This window comes from Elephas maximus, chromosome 7, assembly GCF_024166365.1.
Source record: "Elephas maximus indicus isolate mEleMax1 chromosome 7, mEleMax1 primary haplotype, whole genome shotgun sequence".
In the NCBI taxonomy this organism is placed as follows: domain Eukaryota; kingdom Metazoa; phylum Chordata; class Mammalia; order Proboscidea; family Elephantidae; genus Elephas; species Elephas maximus.
In genome coordinates, this window is record NC_064825.1 from 51,980,839 (window position 1) to 51,996,355 (window position 15,517).

A 15,517-nucleotide genomic window follows, 5' to 3' on the forward strand; every position below is an offset into this window, starting at 1 on the left:
AAATAAAATAGACCAGAAATTGGCCCATGTGTATATGGCCAAGTGATTTTCAACAAATGTATGACAATCTTAAAAATGCTAAATAATTTTTTTAATGTAAATCTAGCTGTGTTTTAAATTCACTCAGGTTCAAAGATGATTTAGCACTCAAAAATCTATCAATATAAGTTGCATTTACAGAGTAAAGGTAAACCAGCATATGATCATCTTCATGTTTGCCAGAACAAGAACTCGGTAAAATTCAGTATCCCTTAGTGATTAAAAAATAAAACAAAATCCTCAGCAAGCTAGATTGAGACTTTTTTACTCTAACAGGATATTTTCATAAAACTTACAGCAAACATACTTGATGATTGTATGAGTTTTGTATTTCTCCCCTAACAAATTACCACAATCTTAGTGGACTAAAACCACGCAAATTTATTAGCTCACAGTTTTGTAGGTCAGAAGTCTGTCTGGGGTTGGCTGGTTCATCCGCTTCAGCTCTAACAAGGCCAAAATCAAGGTGTCTGCCAGCCTGGGCGCATATCTGGAGATCCTTAGGGAGAATCCACTCCAAACTTATTTGTGTTATTGTCATAATCCAGTTCATTGTGACGGTAGGTTCCTATTTCCTCCTGGCTTGGAACTGCCCTTAGCTCCTAGATGCCACTCTGTCTGGTCTTTGCATATAAGCTGCTATATATGAAAGCCAGGAACAGTGCATTGAAGCCTTCAGTTGCTTGTAATCTCTCTGACTTCCCCTGCTGCTGAATCTCTCATCTCACTCCATCCAGACAAAGTTCTCTGCTTTTAAGAGCTCAAAAATTAGAAAAATGAACAGAGTATATTAACTGGCCAGTGTTAAGATACACGGAAGCATGCTTTCGCCACACTGTTAGTTGAAGAGATTACAACCTTTCAGGGGGCAATTTGGTAATATCTTTTATTAAAATGTACAATTTCCATTTCTCTGTTTTCATACTAAATAAATATTCCCATGCATTCAAAAAGTTATAGACAGCATTGTTCATGCAGTAATATTTATAATGTCACATTTAAAAATTCATGTAACAATAGAAAAAAACAATACAGTAAGAGTAAATAACATGGTACATTTAAACTTTTGAATCTGTGGATTAATTAGAATGAGATCAATCTATTTGTACAGACATAAAAAGGTTTCTTAGACATATTAAGGGGAAAATAAAACTGTATACATCTCATTCCATTATTTTTTAAATAAGGCTATTTCTGTTTGTGCAAATATTTATGGGAATGCAAAGAAATGGTCTAAAAATGCATATAGATTGATAGGGCAATCAATGGTTATCTTGCGGTGGAGAATACAGAGTGAGGTATGCAGGTATAATGGGAATTATTGCTGCTTTGTTTTTCAGCAATACTCTATAGTCATGTAATTTTTTTAAATTAAAGATATATAGTCTGAATAAGATCCGTAGGTTGTGCCAGTTTCCAGATTTTCATATCGTACTATAGTTTTGTTTTGTTTTTTTTTACTATAGTTAGGTAAGGGACCTTTCCAGGAAGGTTAAGGAAGGGTGAATGGAACCTCTCTCTATTACTTTTGCAACTTCCTGTGAATCTGTAATTATTTCACTATTTAAGAACATTTTTAAGTCAATAAATGAAAAAAACTAAAATGAAAAAGGAATCATGGCCATTAGTAACTGAAGTCTTCTGAATTATCTAAATAATGTAGTTGCTTAAGGAAAAACTAGAAAAAGAAAAAACAGTCATTATTTCCTGTTTTTTTTAATAGGTTCTGGATGAGCTGGAGTGTCACGGAGTTGCAGGATCAGAACAAAGCCGAGCAGAACTGGAACAGAAAATAGATGAAGCTAGAGAAAATATTCGTAAAGCAGAGGTGAGATGGCAGCTATTTCTGTTGTTTTACCCAGCTCCAAATACAATGTCGTAGCTGTGATGTGCACCTTTAGAATTCAGATTCTACACACTAATTAACTTGAAGGTGACTCATCATTTTTATTTGTGTCCATAGTATTATTTATTGAGTTATCTTTGTACAAAGTAGCACATGTAACCCCTTCAAAAATATATATGTGTGTGTATATGAACTTGCTATAAAGAGTTTATTATAGTCATGAGACTTTACATTAAATAAAAGAATTAAGTCACAGTAAAGATACTACTTTTAAAGTTTTTTCAAAGTACATAATAAATCAGTCAAATTAATGGTATGGAACTCATGTAAGTTCAGAGCCTAGGAAAGCTTATTCCATCTGGAATGTTCCCTGGATTCAGAGACATGCGCTAGACTTTTAAGACTGAGGGAAGACTTGGTTAAGCAAACAGGGCAAAAAAATATCACAACCCAAACCAAACCTGTTGCCATCAAGTTGACTCCAACTCATAGCGACCCTATACGGTGAATTTTAATCTTTTTAGGGGTTGTGGGGTCCTTTAAGGATTGTAAGAAAGCTGTGAAACCTTCTCTACCACAAAAAAGTGTATTTTGTGTATAATGTCCAGAAGTTCATGTATAGCAAGCTAATACTCTCTGACCTATAGAGGTAGAGGTTGAGACAGAAAGCAAGAAAATACTAGTAAAGGAGGAAGACATAAGGTATGGTTTGGCAGTTGGATTTGACTAGAGTGGAGGATTTTATAAGGAAGTATATTAGGAGATAAGTAAACTAATTGTGGTTAGAACCAGTTCCTGTATACATTCTGGTGTATTTATTACCCAACTGCAATGTTGCATAGAGTATAGGGGTAGACATTTTTCAAAGGCTGAGACTGTCCAGCCTTCAAGGAGATTATGAACATAATCTGTGTTCTTGGTACTAAAAATAAGACTGTAAAGCAGTAGTGCCATACAGTATACTTAAGGAACCCCAAAGACACAGAGGTCACTGCAGGAGGGGTTATTAGGACAGGTAACGCAGAAGAGTTAGGACTTAAGATGAGTACTGACAGATAGGTACGTAGTATTTTGTTAGTCAAAGAAAAGGGCATAGCACAAATTTATGCCATGCAACCTCAAGAGGCAGAACTTGAACCAAAAGATGGAAAAAGCAGGAGGGAGGCAGATTTGGACTTGGTATTGGGAAGTGCTTTCTGACAGATCCACTCCATGACACAGTAAGCTCCCCTGGAATGTATTGCAGCACTAACGTTTACAAGAAGAACTAGGCACACATCTCTCAGGGACTCTGTACAAAGAATTCTTGCATTGGTTGAGTTGTTGTTGTTGTTGTTGTTGTGTGCCATCAAGTCAATTCCAACTCGTAGCGACTCTGTATGACAGAATAGAACTCTTGCATACAGTTTCCTAGGGTGGCGCGGTAGTTAAAGCACTCGGCTGCTAACCAAAATGTTGGCAGTTTGAACCCAATAGCAGCTCCACAGGAGAAAGACATAACAATCTGCTCCCATAAAGATTACAGCCTAGGAAGCCCTATGATGTAAAATTCTACTCTGTTCTGTAGGGTCACTATGAGTCGGAATCAACCTGACGGCACACAACAACAGCAGACCACCAGGTCTTTTCTCCCACAGAGCCCCTGGGGGTTCAAACCACCTACGTTTTGGTTAGCAGCCAAGGGCTTAACCATTGCCAGTCAGGGTTAATCTAAAGCAGGGCTTCAAACCCTGATCTAAACTAGTGATTTTCAAATACGCCTTTAAGATTCTAGAAATTTTAAGGAAGTGCTTCAGTGTTGGAGGGGGTATGGGAGTGGGCAGCGAGGGAAGGATAAGGAATATGAGCATACTTTTGGCACAGCCCCATGGAAATAATCCAAACCAGAACAGGCTTGCCATCTGCCTGCCCTAGGGGAGCCCCAGTAACCCCAACTGTGCTTTATTCCTGGCACAGTCTGATCCACAGCTTCCATAGTGAGGGGGGCGGCAGAGCACACAGTGAATAGCCATTTTCCTCTCTGAATTTAGGGTCATGGCCAAACCACTGCCCTAGGGTGCTGGCCAAGGACTGTGTTGGCAGGCCGTTGCCTATTTGAGGGACATTGGTTTGTGGTAGAAATTTTTTTCCTGTTATTTGTTTCTCCAAACTCTGCATGAAGTCAGTTTCAGAACCTTGGTGGAACAGTGGTGACTATTTTGAGACAAGTCTGAGAATTTTTCCAAAGGATGTGTCATCCCTTGTGTTTTCCATTTCCAGGCTTCATCCATGGTGTCACAGTCTGGTACCCTAGCTCCACCAAATCCCACAAACCCCCAGTAGTAACAGTAGTAGGTATCAGTCACACAGAGCCTGCATTTAGGCTGAATGACCTGTTATTTCCGTGAAAGTATTAAACTAAGCTGTGTTTGTAGTTTAAAGCTAAAGATATGAAGTGAGATTTCCACAACAGAATTTCTCACCTCTCCTAATATCAGTATTTAAGTGCGCCTTCTCAAAGATAGTTTTTTTTAACCAAAAATATGGAATAATGCTAAAACCATGGTGGCCAGATTCATTATCTTAGTTTTGAATACCTGTGAAAGTTAATTAATGCTACTGTTATCTTAAATGCTTGTTTTTAAACTGTTTGAGTGGTCTTCTATAGTCTTTACAGTAAGGCAAGTTTAGTCCTCCTATGAGTATTTTATCTTTCTGTGGCATCTACTAATGGCATGAGTATCCAACAAGGCCTCTCAACTCTGGTTAGGCAGAACTGTGGTATCTCCCGGCCCTGTACAAATGCTAGAAGTTTTTAATTCACAGCTCCGCAGGAGTTGTTCTTTCCCCAGTAGTTATTCCTTGTTTGGGCTCGTGGAGTCGAATCCCATCTTATGCATTCTCAACTTATTATTGATATTTATTCATTTTGTGTGTTACCAATTACAATTACCATTTTTTATGCTCCATATGGATTGACACAGTAGCCCAAACAATGAACTCAAATGTAGCAATGATCATGAAGATGGTGCAGGACTGGGCATTATTTTGTTCTGTTATGCCTAAGCTCATTATGAGTTGGAGCCAACTTGATGGCACCTGTCAACAACAACAAGCCCTGTATTATTTGAAATTTGGGCAGGGAGAGTCCCTTCACTTTTGACATTACTCCCATTAATCTTTGAATACTTTCCTGCTTTCTAACAAAACAAAACCAAAACCAAACCCATTGCCACTGAATTGATTCTGACTCATACTGACCCTATAGGACAGAGTAGAACTGCCCCACAGGGTTTCCAAGGAGAGTGGCTGGTGGATTGGAACTGTCAGCCTTTTGGTTAGTAGCTGAACTCTTAACCACTATACTACCAGGACTCCTTCTAGCAAAACAAGCTCTCTTAAACTCACTCTGTATTTTCCCTGCCCAGAATTAGAGTTAGCAATTTTTCCAGTGATCCCTAGTTTCTTTTAATAGAGAATGGTGTTCATACACCAAGGTCCAGGTTGTAAAGATGCTTATTGCTATGGTTGTCATTATTTCTTGACCGATTCTTTGTTGTTAGAGCTAGAAACCTATGTTTTTAATCATGAGTTCATATTGATATTTGCAATTTAAATTTTAAGTTAGAGGGTTTTATTAAACTTCTTAATTTTTCTCTTACATTGAAAACCTTGGTTCTTAGTAATATTATCATAATTTTTATTTGATTAATTCTACAGTACATATTAAACAGTTTCAAAATTATAATACAAATAGTACTATAAACAATAAACTACCGTGTGAAGATTTAACATTTCTTAGCAATTCTCTTTGAATGTTTATCTCTACAAGGGTTTCTGGTTATGAGGGACTAGTTTTTATCAGGCTAATTCAATCCTCTCGGATATTGTAGGGAAAAAAACATCATGAAGTTTAGTAAAACAAAAAGAAAGTTTTATTTGGCATATATTCAAAAAGGCAAAATTGATTTTGCCTGAGGTTACTCAAGCAGCTGCATTGAGCTGGAGGGTCAGCTGGAGGGCTTTGCTCTGAGCCTTTTTCCTCATATGATCTTTCGTCTTCAGAGTCTAAACTGGGCTTCCTCATGTGGTAATGACACCATCCTAAGAGAGCAAGTCCCAATAGCACTTATTGAACCTCTGTATGCATCAGATTTCCTTATGTCTCATTGGCCAAAGCAAATCACATGGATAAGCCCAGAATCAATGTGAGTATGGGCTACCCAAGAGCGTGGATACCAGAAAGCATGATTCATTGGGGCCCATCAGTGTAATACTTTACCACAGTCGATATGACCTTGGTCAGTTCATTTTCTCATCTATAAAATGGGGTTTATCATGTCTACCCCCAAAACTGTTGTGTAGATTAAATGAAATAGTATAGTCATCAGATTTCTAGTACATATGATAAAGTTTTTTGCAGTGGTTTTTTTGTTTTTTGTTTGTTTTAGGATACCAAAGATAACTTGGAATGGCAAATACTGTTATCTACCATTATTCATTCCCTGCTATATGCAAGATGTTGTCCTAAATAGTAGAGTTAAAGTAGATAGCACTTCTTGTCTTTGGAGGAATGATATTTTGATGGCAAAGGAATTAAGCTTGAGTTAGATTTACAGACTTTATAACTGTCAAAACAATTCATAAACTCCACTGTGGCTTGAAACTTAGATGTGCTTATGTTGAGTTTTTTATGTTAAAAATTGGAGTTCATAGGCTTCGTTTACACCAACTATTAACTAGTATCAACACTAAGATTATGTATTTTAAAAAATCTGGATTTTCAAAGCATCTTTTTTTTTTTTTTAAGCTCTATGTCTTTACAAGCTCTAAAAATGATTTAGCTAAGAAGTGTCTGGAATGCCATCATGTTTACAGAGAGCTGTGCTCTGCAAAATATCTAATCAATTGGCAAATTATTAAAATTCATTTTAAAACACTAGAAAATTCTGCTTTTAAACAGTTGTTAAAATAAAAACAGTTGGGACTCTAAAGGGAAAACAGCAGTGTTTATCCTGGAACTGCACTTTAATTCTAAGTTTGCAAAAACCATGTTTATCAGTTGTTTGGTCAAGTACTGACAAAAATATTAAGAAAACAAGATTATTTGGTGTTGAAAAAATAAAATATATTGAACAGTTATCTTTTTGTTGTTGTTATTGTTGTTCTTTGCTTCTCTGCATAAGCGGTTATATGACCCACATTTGTGGTTTCCAGTAATGAGCTTGTTCATTTTTTTCTTTTTTTTTTTTCAGCATTTCATTGCCTTTAGTAGTTTAAAATATATACTGAAATGATGCTGGGACAACTGGATATCCACATGCAAAAGCATGAAGTTGGATCCCTACCTCACACTATGTAAAAACTAACATAAAACAACCTAAATTAAGATTTAAATCTATAAAACTCTTAAAAGAAAACATAGGTGTGAATTTTTGTGACCTTGGATTAGTTTCTGGGACATGACACCAAAAGCACGAGCAACAAAAGAAAAAATGGATAAATTAGACTTCGTCAAAATTAAAAACAGCTGTCCTTCAAAGGGCATTATCAAGAAAGTGAAAAGATAACCCACAGAATGGGGAAAAAAAAATTTTTTTTTTGTTTAATTTTACTTTAGATGAAGGTTTACAGAACAAACTAGCTTCTCATTAAACAGTACACGTATTGTTTTATGACATTGGTTAACAACCCCATGACATGTCAACACTTTCCCCTCTTGACGTTGGGTTCCCTGTTGCCAGCTTTCCTGTCCCCTCCTGCCTTCTAGTCCTTGCCCCTGGGCTGGTGTGCCCCTTTAGTCTCCTTTTGTTTTATGGGCCTACCTAATCTTTGAAGCATGAACCTCAGCAGTGACTTCATTACTGAGCTGAAAGGGTATCTGGGGGCCATACTGTTGGGGTTTCTCCGGTCTCTGTCAGGCCAGTAAGTCTGGTCTTTTTTCGTGAGTTAAACTTTGTTCTATATTTTTCTCCAGCTCTGTTTGGGACCCTCTATTGTGATCCCTGTCAGAGCAGTCGGTGGTGGTAGCCAGGCACCATCTAGTTGTACTGGACTCAGTCTGGTGGAGGCCATGGTAGTTGTGGTCCAAAACTATGTTATGGCAGTTGAGCTAGATATTCCCCAAGACCATGGTCCCCATAACCCTTAGCCCAGCAATTCAGTCCCTCAGGGAGTTTGAATGTCTATGGAGCTTCCGTGACCTTGTCTTGGACAAGTTGTACTGACTTCCCCAGTATTGTATACTGTCTTACCCTTCACCAAAGTTACCACTTATCTATTGTCTGTTTAGTGTGTTTTCATCCCCACCCCTCTCCTCCCTCATAACCATCAAAGATTGTTTCTTTTTCTATGTATACCTCTTTGTGAGTTTTTACAGTAGTGGTCTCATAAAATATTTGTGCTTTTGTGGTTGACATATTTCACTCAGTGTAATGCCCTCTAGATTCATCCACCTTATGAGATGCTTTGCAGATTCATCAATGTTCTTTATCGTTGCGTAATACTCCGTCATGTGTATGTACCATAGTTTGTTTATCCATTCATCTGTTGATGGGCATCTAGGTTGTTTCCATCTTTTTGCTATTGTGAACAATGCTGCAATAAATATGAGTGTGCATATGTCTGTTCATGTAACAACTATAATTTATCTAGGATATATTCCTAGGAGTGGGATTGCCAGATCATATGGTATTTCTATTTCTAGCTTTCTAAGGAAGCACCGTATCGTTTTCCAAAATGGTTGTATCACTTTGCGTTCTCACCAGCAGGGCATAAGAGTTCCAATCTCTTTCTAGCTAGGTCTCTCAGTCCGGCAGTCTGTCTGATTCTCCCGGCCTCCACGAATCTCTGCAGATCCTGCCCCTGCCCAGTTCAAAAGCAGGCACAGAGTGGTGCCGGCCCTTCTCCCACAGCCCGTCCAACCGGAAAGGCTATGGGAGATCTCTTAGGTATATGTGGTGGCCCGGTGCAAGGATCTCAGAGTAGGACATTCAAAGATAACGTACCCCCAAATACAGTCAGTCTCTGATCTGCTCTTGTGGAGTGATCTTGGTACCTGGAACCTGAGGAGATACTCAGAGAAACCAAAGAGATGGGTTTGGATCTGCCCTTACCTCAGGGTCCTCATCCACTGGCTGCAATGACTAGCCTCCCAACCACACCTTCCCCAGGAGCTTTGCCTGGGGAAGAACTCATGACCACCCCAATCCTTAAGGCCACTGAGGCCCTGTCCCCAGAAGCTAAAGCCAGCACAGCACTCATTCCAGTTGTCATCACCGTGGTCTTCCTCACACTGCTCTCGGTCGTGATCGTCATCTTCTTTTACCTGTACAAGAACAAAGGCAGCTACGTCACCTATGAACCTGCAGAAGCGAGCCCAGCACCATCCTCCAGATGGAGAGTGACTCAGCCAAGGGCAGGGAGAAGGAAGAACATTTCATCTAATGACTTCATCTGGGCTCCAAGGAGCTTATCCCAGGCTCCAGCACCAACACATGGACTGTTTATTAGGTGGAAGTTTCATCTGAAGCCAGTGAGCAGCATTGATGGACATGGGCAAATCTGAGCTCCCTCCAGGACACGCCCAAATGTCAACATCATTGACACAAGGGACATGGAGAAAGCAACTTATGATGTCTTTAGCCAGGCCTTCATAATACAGCTGGTATTTATGACTGGCTGACAAGGTGAGGCTGTACCAGGAAACATTTGAGTATGTGCCCAGTCTTCACTTTGTACATAGGTTGAGGGGAGGGAGAAGACAGTGTTGCTGGCTGCCCAGTTTGTCCCCACACGGTCACGTAGTAATAGCCCCAGCCAAGGTACTGTGCACAGTTCTTCCTGGAGGCTGGATACCAAGGTCAAAGACCAAGTCAGAGAACCCAAGAGACAGAAAGGGCCACGTGAACCAGAGACCTACATTATCCTGAGACCAGAAGAACTAGTTGGTGCCTGGCCACAATCGATGTCTGCCCTGCTAGGGAGCACAACAGACAACTCCTGAGGGAGCAGGAGGCCAATGGGATACAGACCCCAAATTCTCATAAAAAGACCATACCTAATGATATGAATGCGACTAGAGGAATCCCAGAGACAATGCTCCCCAGACCTTCTGATGGCACAGGACAGGAACCATCCCCGAAGACAACTCATCAGGCATGAAGAGGACTGGTCAGTGGGGGGGAGAGAGATGCTGATGAAGAGTGAGCCAGTTAAATTAGGTGAACACTGGAGAGTGTGTTGGCAACTCTTGACTGGAGGGGGGATGGGAAGATAGAGAGAGAGGGAAGATGGCAAAATTGGCACGAAAGGAGAGACTGAAAGGTCTGACTCAATAGGGGGAGAGCAAGTGGGAGAAGGGAGTATGATGTATGTAAACCTACATGTGACAGACTGATTGGAATGGTAAATGTTCACTTGAAGCTTAATAAAAATTAATTAAAAAAAAAAAGACCAAGTCAGCTGGGGTAGGAGACCTTACCTCCTGTTGAATGTGCTACATACTTTAATCTGAGCCCTTCTTTCCCATATTCCCCAACAACCTCATAACTTGTACTATTTTTATAAGAATTAAAAGTTTTCATTAAGTGATGCAGAAAAAAAAAAAAGAGTTCTGATCTCCCCACAGCCTCTCCAACTTTTGTTATTTCCCGTGTTTTTGATTGTGCCAGTAATGCTGGGATGAGATGGTATCTCGTTGTGGTTTTTGATTTGCGTTTCTAGTGATCTCAAGCATTTCCTCATGTGTCTGCTAGCCACTTTAATGTCTTCTTTGTTGAAGTGTCTGTTCATTTCCTTTGCCAATTTTTTTGTTGAATTATTTGTGTTTTTGTTGTAGAGGTGTTGGATTTTCAGAATGAAAAAAAATTGCAAATGATTTATCTATCTGATAAGGGACTTTTATCTAGAATATATAAAAACTCTGACAGTTCAATAATAAAAAGACAAATAACCTAATTAAAAAATGGCAAAGGATTCGAATAGATATTTCTCCAAAGAAGGTACACAAATAGCCAATAAGTATATGAAAAGATGCTCAACATCATTAGTCATCAGGAAAATGCAAATCAGAACTACGATGAGATACCACTTCATACCCACTATCATGGGTATAATAAAAATCACAGACATTAACAAGTATTGACCAGGATGTGGAAACATTAGAACCATTGTACCCCGCTGGTGTGATTATAAAATAGTACTTTTTGAAATGTTTGGCAGTTCCACAGGTGATTAAATGTAGTTACCATACCTTAGCATACCCGTTGCTGTCGAGTCAATTCCAACCCATAACAACCCTACAGGACAGAGTAGTACTGCCCCATAGGGTTTCCAAGGAGCAGCTTGTGGATGGCAGGCAAGCTCTTAACCACTGCACCACCAGGGCTCCATAGTTACTGTATAACCCTGCAATTTCCACTTCTGGGTGTATACCCAAGGGAAATGAAAACATACATCCACACAAAAACTTGTACACAATTGTTTATGGAATAAACAAAGTGTGTTTTATTTATACAATGAAATATTATTCATAAAAAAGAAATACTAATAACCTGCTACGACATAAATGAACCTTGAAAACATTATGCTTGGTGAAAGAGTCCAGACATAAAAGACCGTATATTATATCATTCCATTTACATAGGAAATGGAAATCCCTAGCAATAGAAAATAGATTAGTGGTTCCTTAGTACTGAGGTGTTGGAGGGATTGGGAGTGATGGCTAAAGGGCGTGCGTTCTTTTTGTTGTGATAAAAGTGTTCTAAAATTTTATACTGGTGACGGTTGCACACTGTGAATATACTAAAAACCATTGAGTTGTACACTTTAAATGGGTGAATTGTATGATCTCTAAATTATATATCAATGAAACAAAAAAAATGAGATTTTTGCAAGAGCATTTATCAAATGGTGCACCTCAAAAAGGTCTAATTACCTTATATATAGATCTATGTAATACTAAAAACCACTGCATCATACACTTTAAAGTGATGAATTTTGTGTTATATGAATTCTATCTCAGCTTTTGAAAAAGATCTATATGCTTAAAAATCTTAGTGTAGCAAAATAAATCCAGCAGTGAGAGCTCATTCGAACAGATTATTATTGATATTGACTCACCCAATAAAAAATCTAGAGAATGATCAAAATTGCATGCAAAACGGGCTCAATGAGCACACGATTGTTTATAGCAGCCTTGTTCATAACTGCCAAAATTTGACCCTTTAATTATTATATAATGTCCTTCCTTATCCTTTCTGGTGGATTTAACTTTAAAGCCTATTTTGTCAGAAATTAATATTGCCACTCCTGCTCTTTTTTGATTGTTGTTTGCTAGATATGTATTTTTTTTTTTCCATCTTTTGAGTTTTAGTTTGTGCCTTTAAGGTGTGTCTCCTGTAGGCAGCATAGAGACAGATAGTTTTTTTTTATCCATTCTGCCACTCTGTCTCTTTATTGGTGTATTTAGTCCATTTACACTCAGCATAATTATTGATAGGTATAATGTCGTTTTGATGTCTTTTTTTGTGTGGTTGAGAGTTTCTTTTTTCCACTTAATTTTTTGTGCGGAGTAGTTTTTCTTTATATTGCCTTTTCTTCTTTTTACTGTTGATTTTGTTTGTGCTGAGTCTTTATATGTTTTTCTTGTATTTCTTTTGATGTGTAGTATTGTTAGTCTCCTTTGTGGTTACCTTAATATTTGCCCCTGTTTTTCTAAGTTTAAACCAAACTTTTATTTCTTTATATCGCCTTGGCTTCCTCTCCATATGAAAGATCTATGACTACATTTTTTAGCCCCTCTTTATTGGTTTAATGTTTTCTTCTTTTACATAATGATGTTGCTGTTTCCCTGTTTTGAGCTAATTGCCAAAAATTGAAAGCAACCCAGATGTCCTTCAGTAGGTGAATGGATAAACAGTGCTACCTCCATATAATGGAGTATTATTCAGCAATAAAAAGAAATGATCTCTCAAGCTACAGAAAGACATGGAGGAACCTTAAATGCATATTGCTAAGTGAAAGGAGCCAGTCTGAAAAAGCTACATACTGTATGATTCCAACTGTATGGCATTATGAAAAAGGCAAAGCTATAGAGACAGTAAAAAGATCAGTGATTGCCAGGACTTCAAGCTGAGGGAGGAAGGGATGAGTAGGTAGATCACAGGGCATTTTTAGGGCAGTGAAACTATTCTGTATAATGCTGTAATGGTGGACACATGACATTATGCATTTGTTAAAACCCATAGGACTATAGAACACAAAGAATAAACACTAATTTTAGTTAATAATAAGGTATTGATACTGGCTCATCAGTTATAATAAATGTACCACAGGAATACGAGATGTTGATAATAGGAGAAACAGTGTGCAGCGGGGAAATATGGAGTATAGTGGAACTCTGTACTTTTCTGCACAATTTTTCTGTAAACCTAAAACTTCTCTAAAAAAGTTTCTTTTTTAATAAATACAATTTTTAGGGGCCAGAGTGAAAGCACTTGTTTGTCCAAGAGTCCCACAGAATGCTAACAAGTGAGGTTCCCCAAAATTATATCAGTGGAACCTTCAAATATTGGAGGAAGAGACCACCAACCACTCCAATATCTAAAACAGTGAAGCCGAATTTATTGCTTGCTAAGCAAAAGAAGTTGTTCCTGGGTGGTGCAGACGGTTAACACACCCAGCTGCTAACCTGAAAGTTGGAGGTCTGAGCCACCCAGAGGCACCACAAAAGAAAGACTTGCTGATCGACTTCGAAAAATCAGCCATTGAAAATCCTATGGAGCACAGTTCTACTCTGACAATATGGGGTTGCATTGAGTTGGAATCAATGCGAAAGCAGCTGGTTGGTGGTTAAGCAAAAGAGAATGATACGAAGCAAAATCTCTGAACAAAGCAATTGCTAATATAGAGTTTTGAGAAGTGTGAATTTCAGGAATTGGCAGATTTCCAAAAATGAGAGTTTTATGAATTAGCTCCCTTTGAGCGGACATTTTGGAATTGATGGGGCCATCAGAAGCTGGAGCGGAAGCATGGTTTCTGGAGTAAGGCTCTGAGCTTTCCGAAGCCTGAGGCTGTCCCTGACTGGCTGAGATTCAGGGGCATAGGTCTTGGACTAAAGCTGTTACTGTTCTCTTGGGACAGGTTTAAAAACGGCATATGGTTATGGCTTATGGCTTGGAGCCAAGACAAAAGAACAAGTAATATTTCCCTTTCTTCAGTTTGGAGAATAGGAACTTTTTATTCTTAATTCCTACTATTTCTGATGCATTGGCATGGCCTTAGGGTTGTAGAGAAGGAGGAGAGTGTCATTTTGATGTGATATCTCCAACTTTTTGATATTGAAATTGTTTGTCTTTCTCCCTCATACAAAAGGGTTTCTGTGTTAGAAGTATACAACAGTAAAAACAGTGCATTACTATAATTAACTATATTTGATGAAGAAGTAATTCTTCAGAGGAAGACTACTGGATACTTGATGAGATGAACAGAATGTCTGAGATATTTTAAACTCCAAGTCTGTATTGAGTAGTTGCCCATTTCTCCTTTTCCATTGTGTAAAATATAGTTGTTGATAAATTTTAAAAGAGCTGCTTCAAAATATTGTTTGAGTAATTGCTTTTTGTTCTTTTTTATTTTTAACATTAGACTGCTACATCATAATTTAAAAAAGCAAAGTAGACATTACTGTTAATTGACAAAAGTCAAAGGGGAAATTAAGATAATATTTCATAACTCATTGTAACTGAATGGCAGTTTTTAAAGGCTAATTTCAGCTGAAACGGTAGAAGCTGTTCAAAGTAAAATCTTTCTCAGATGGTAAAGCAGAAGTGCCTTTGTATAGGATCCTCAATGAAAAAAGATGGAACACATACTACGTGCTTTGGAGAATAGCAGTGAATGTCAGTGCTCCAGTCCTAAAAGAACCCCCTTTGTATCAAAAAGGTTAAAGAATAATTTAGTGCCTATCACATTATAATATCAATCTGTATAGAGCGCTTCCCCCATCACCCATCTGTCAGTTTGTCATACTGTGGTGGCTTGTGAGTTGCTATGATGCTGGAAGCTATGCCGCCACTATTTCAAATACTGACAGGGTCACCCGTGGTAGACAGATTTCAGTGGAACTTCCAGACTAAGACAGACTAGGAAGAAAGGCCTGGACATCTACTTCCAAAAATTAGTCATTGAAAACCCAATGGATCACAAACAAATATTGTTCAGTTTAGTGCTGGAAAATGAGCCCCCTAGATTGGAAGACACTCAGAATACACAGTGGCCACAGTAGTGGGCTTGAGCATACCAATGATTGTGAAGATGGCGCAAGACTGGACAACATTTTGTTCTGTTGTATGTGGGGTCACCATGAATTGGAGCCAGCACAGCAACAACATAGAGTGGTTGGGGAGCAGAGAGAAGGAAGTGATTAACTGCCTAAGGAAGATAATTAGGAAAGTCTTAATAGAATGGGTAATATTTGAATTGACCCTTGAAACATAAAAGCTCACCAGGCATTTTATGCAAACCCTGGTGGTGATGTGGTTAAGAGCTGTGGCTGCTAATCAAAAAGTCAGCAGTTTGAATCTACCGGGCGCTCCTTGGAAGCTGGGGCAGTTCTACTCTGTCCTACAGGGTCGCTGTGAGTTGGAATCA

The 15,517-nt window shown here is 38.5% G+C and overlaps 1 protein-coding gene and 1 pseudogene across 1 annotated transcript in view; both read left to right on the forward strand.

Annotated features, from left to right (window-relative positions):
• FCHSD2 (FCH and double SH3 domains 2) overlaps positions 1 to 15,517 on the forward strand; it is a 289,540-nt gene that overhangs the window by 242,675 nt on the left and 31,348 nt on the right. The window contains exon 12 of the mRNA XM_049889930.1: positions 1,763 to 1,867. Coding sequence (XP_049745887.1) covers positions 1,763 to 1,867 — 105 coding nt within the window. The remainder of the gene's footprint in view (positions 1 to 1,762; positions 1,868 to 15,517) is intronic.
• LOC126079040 (small cell adhesion glycoprotein-like) lies at positions 7,063 to 14,467 on the forward strand (annotated as a pseudogene).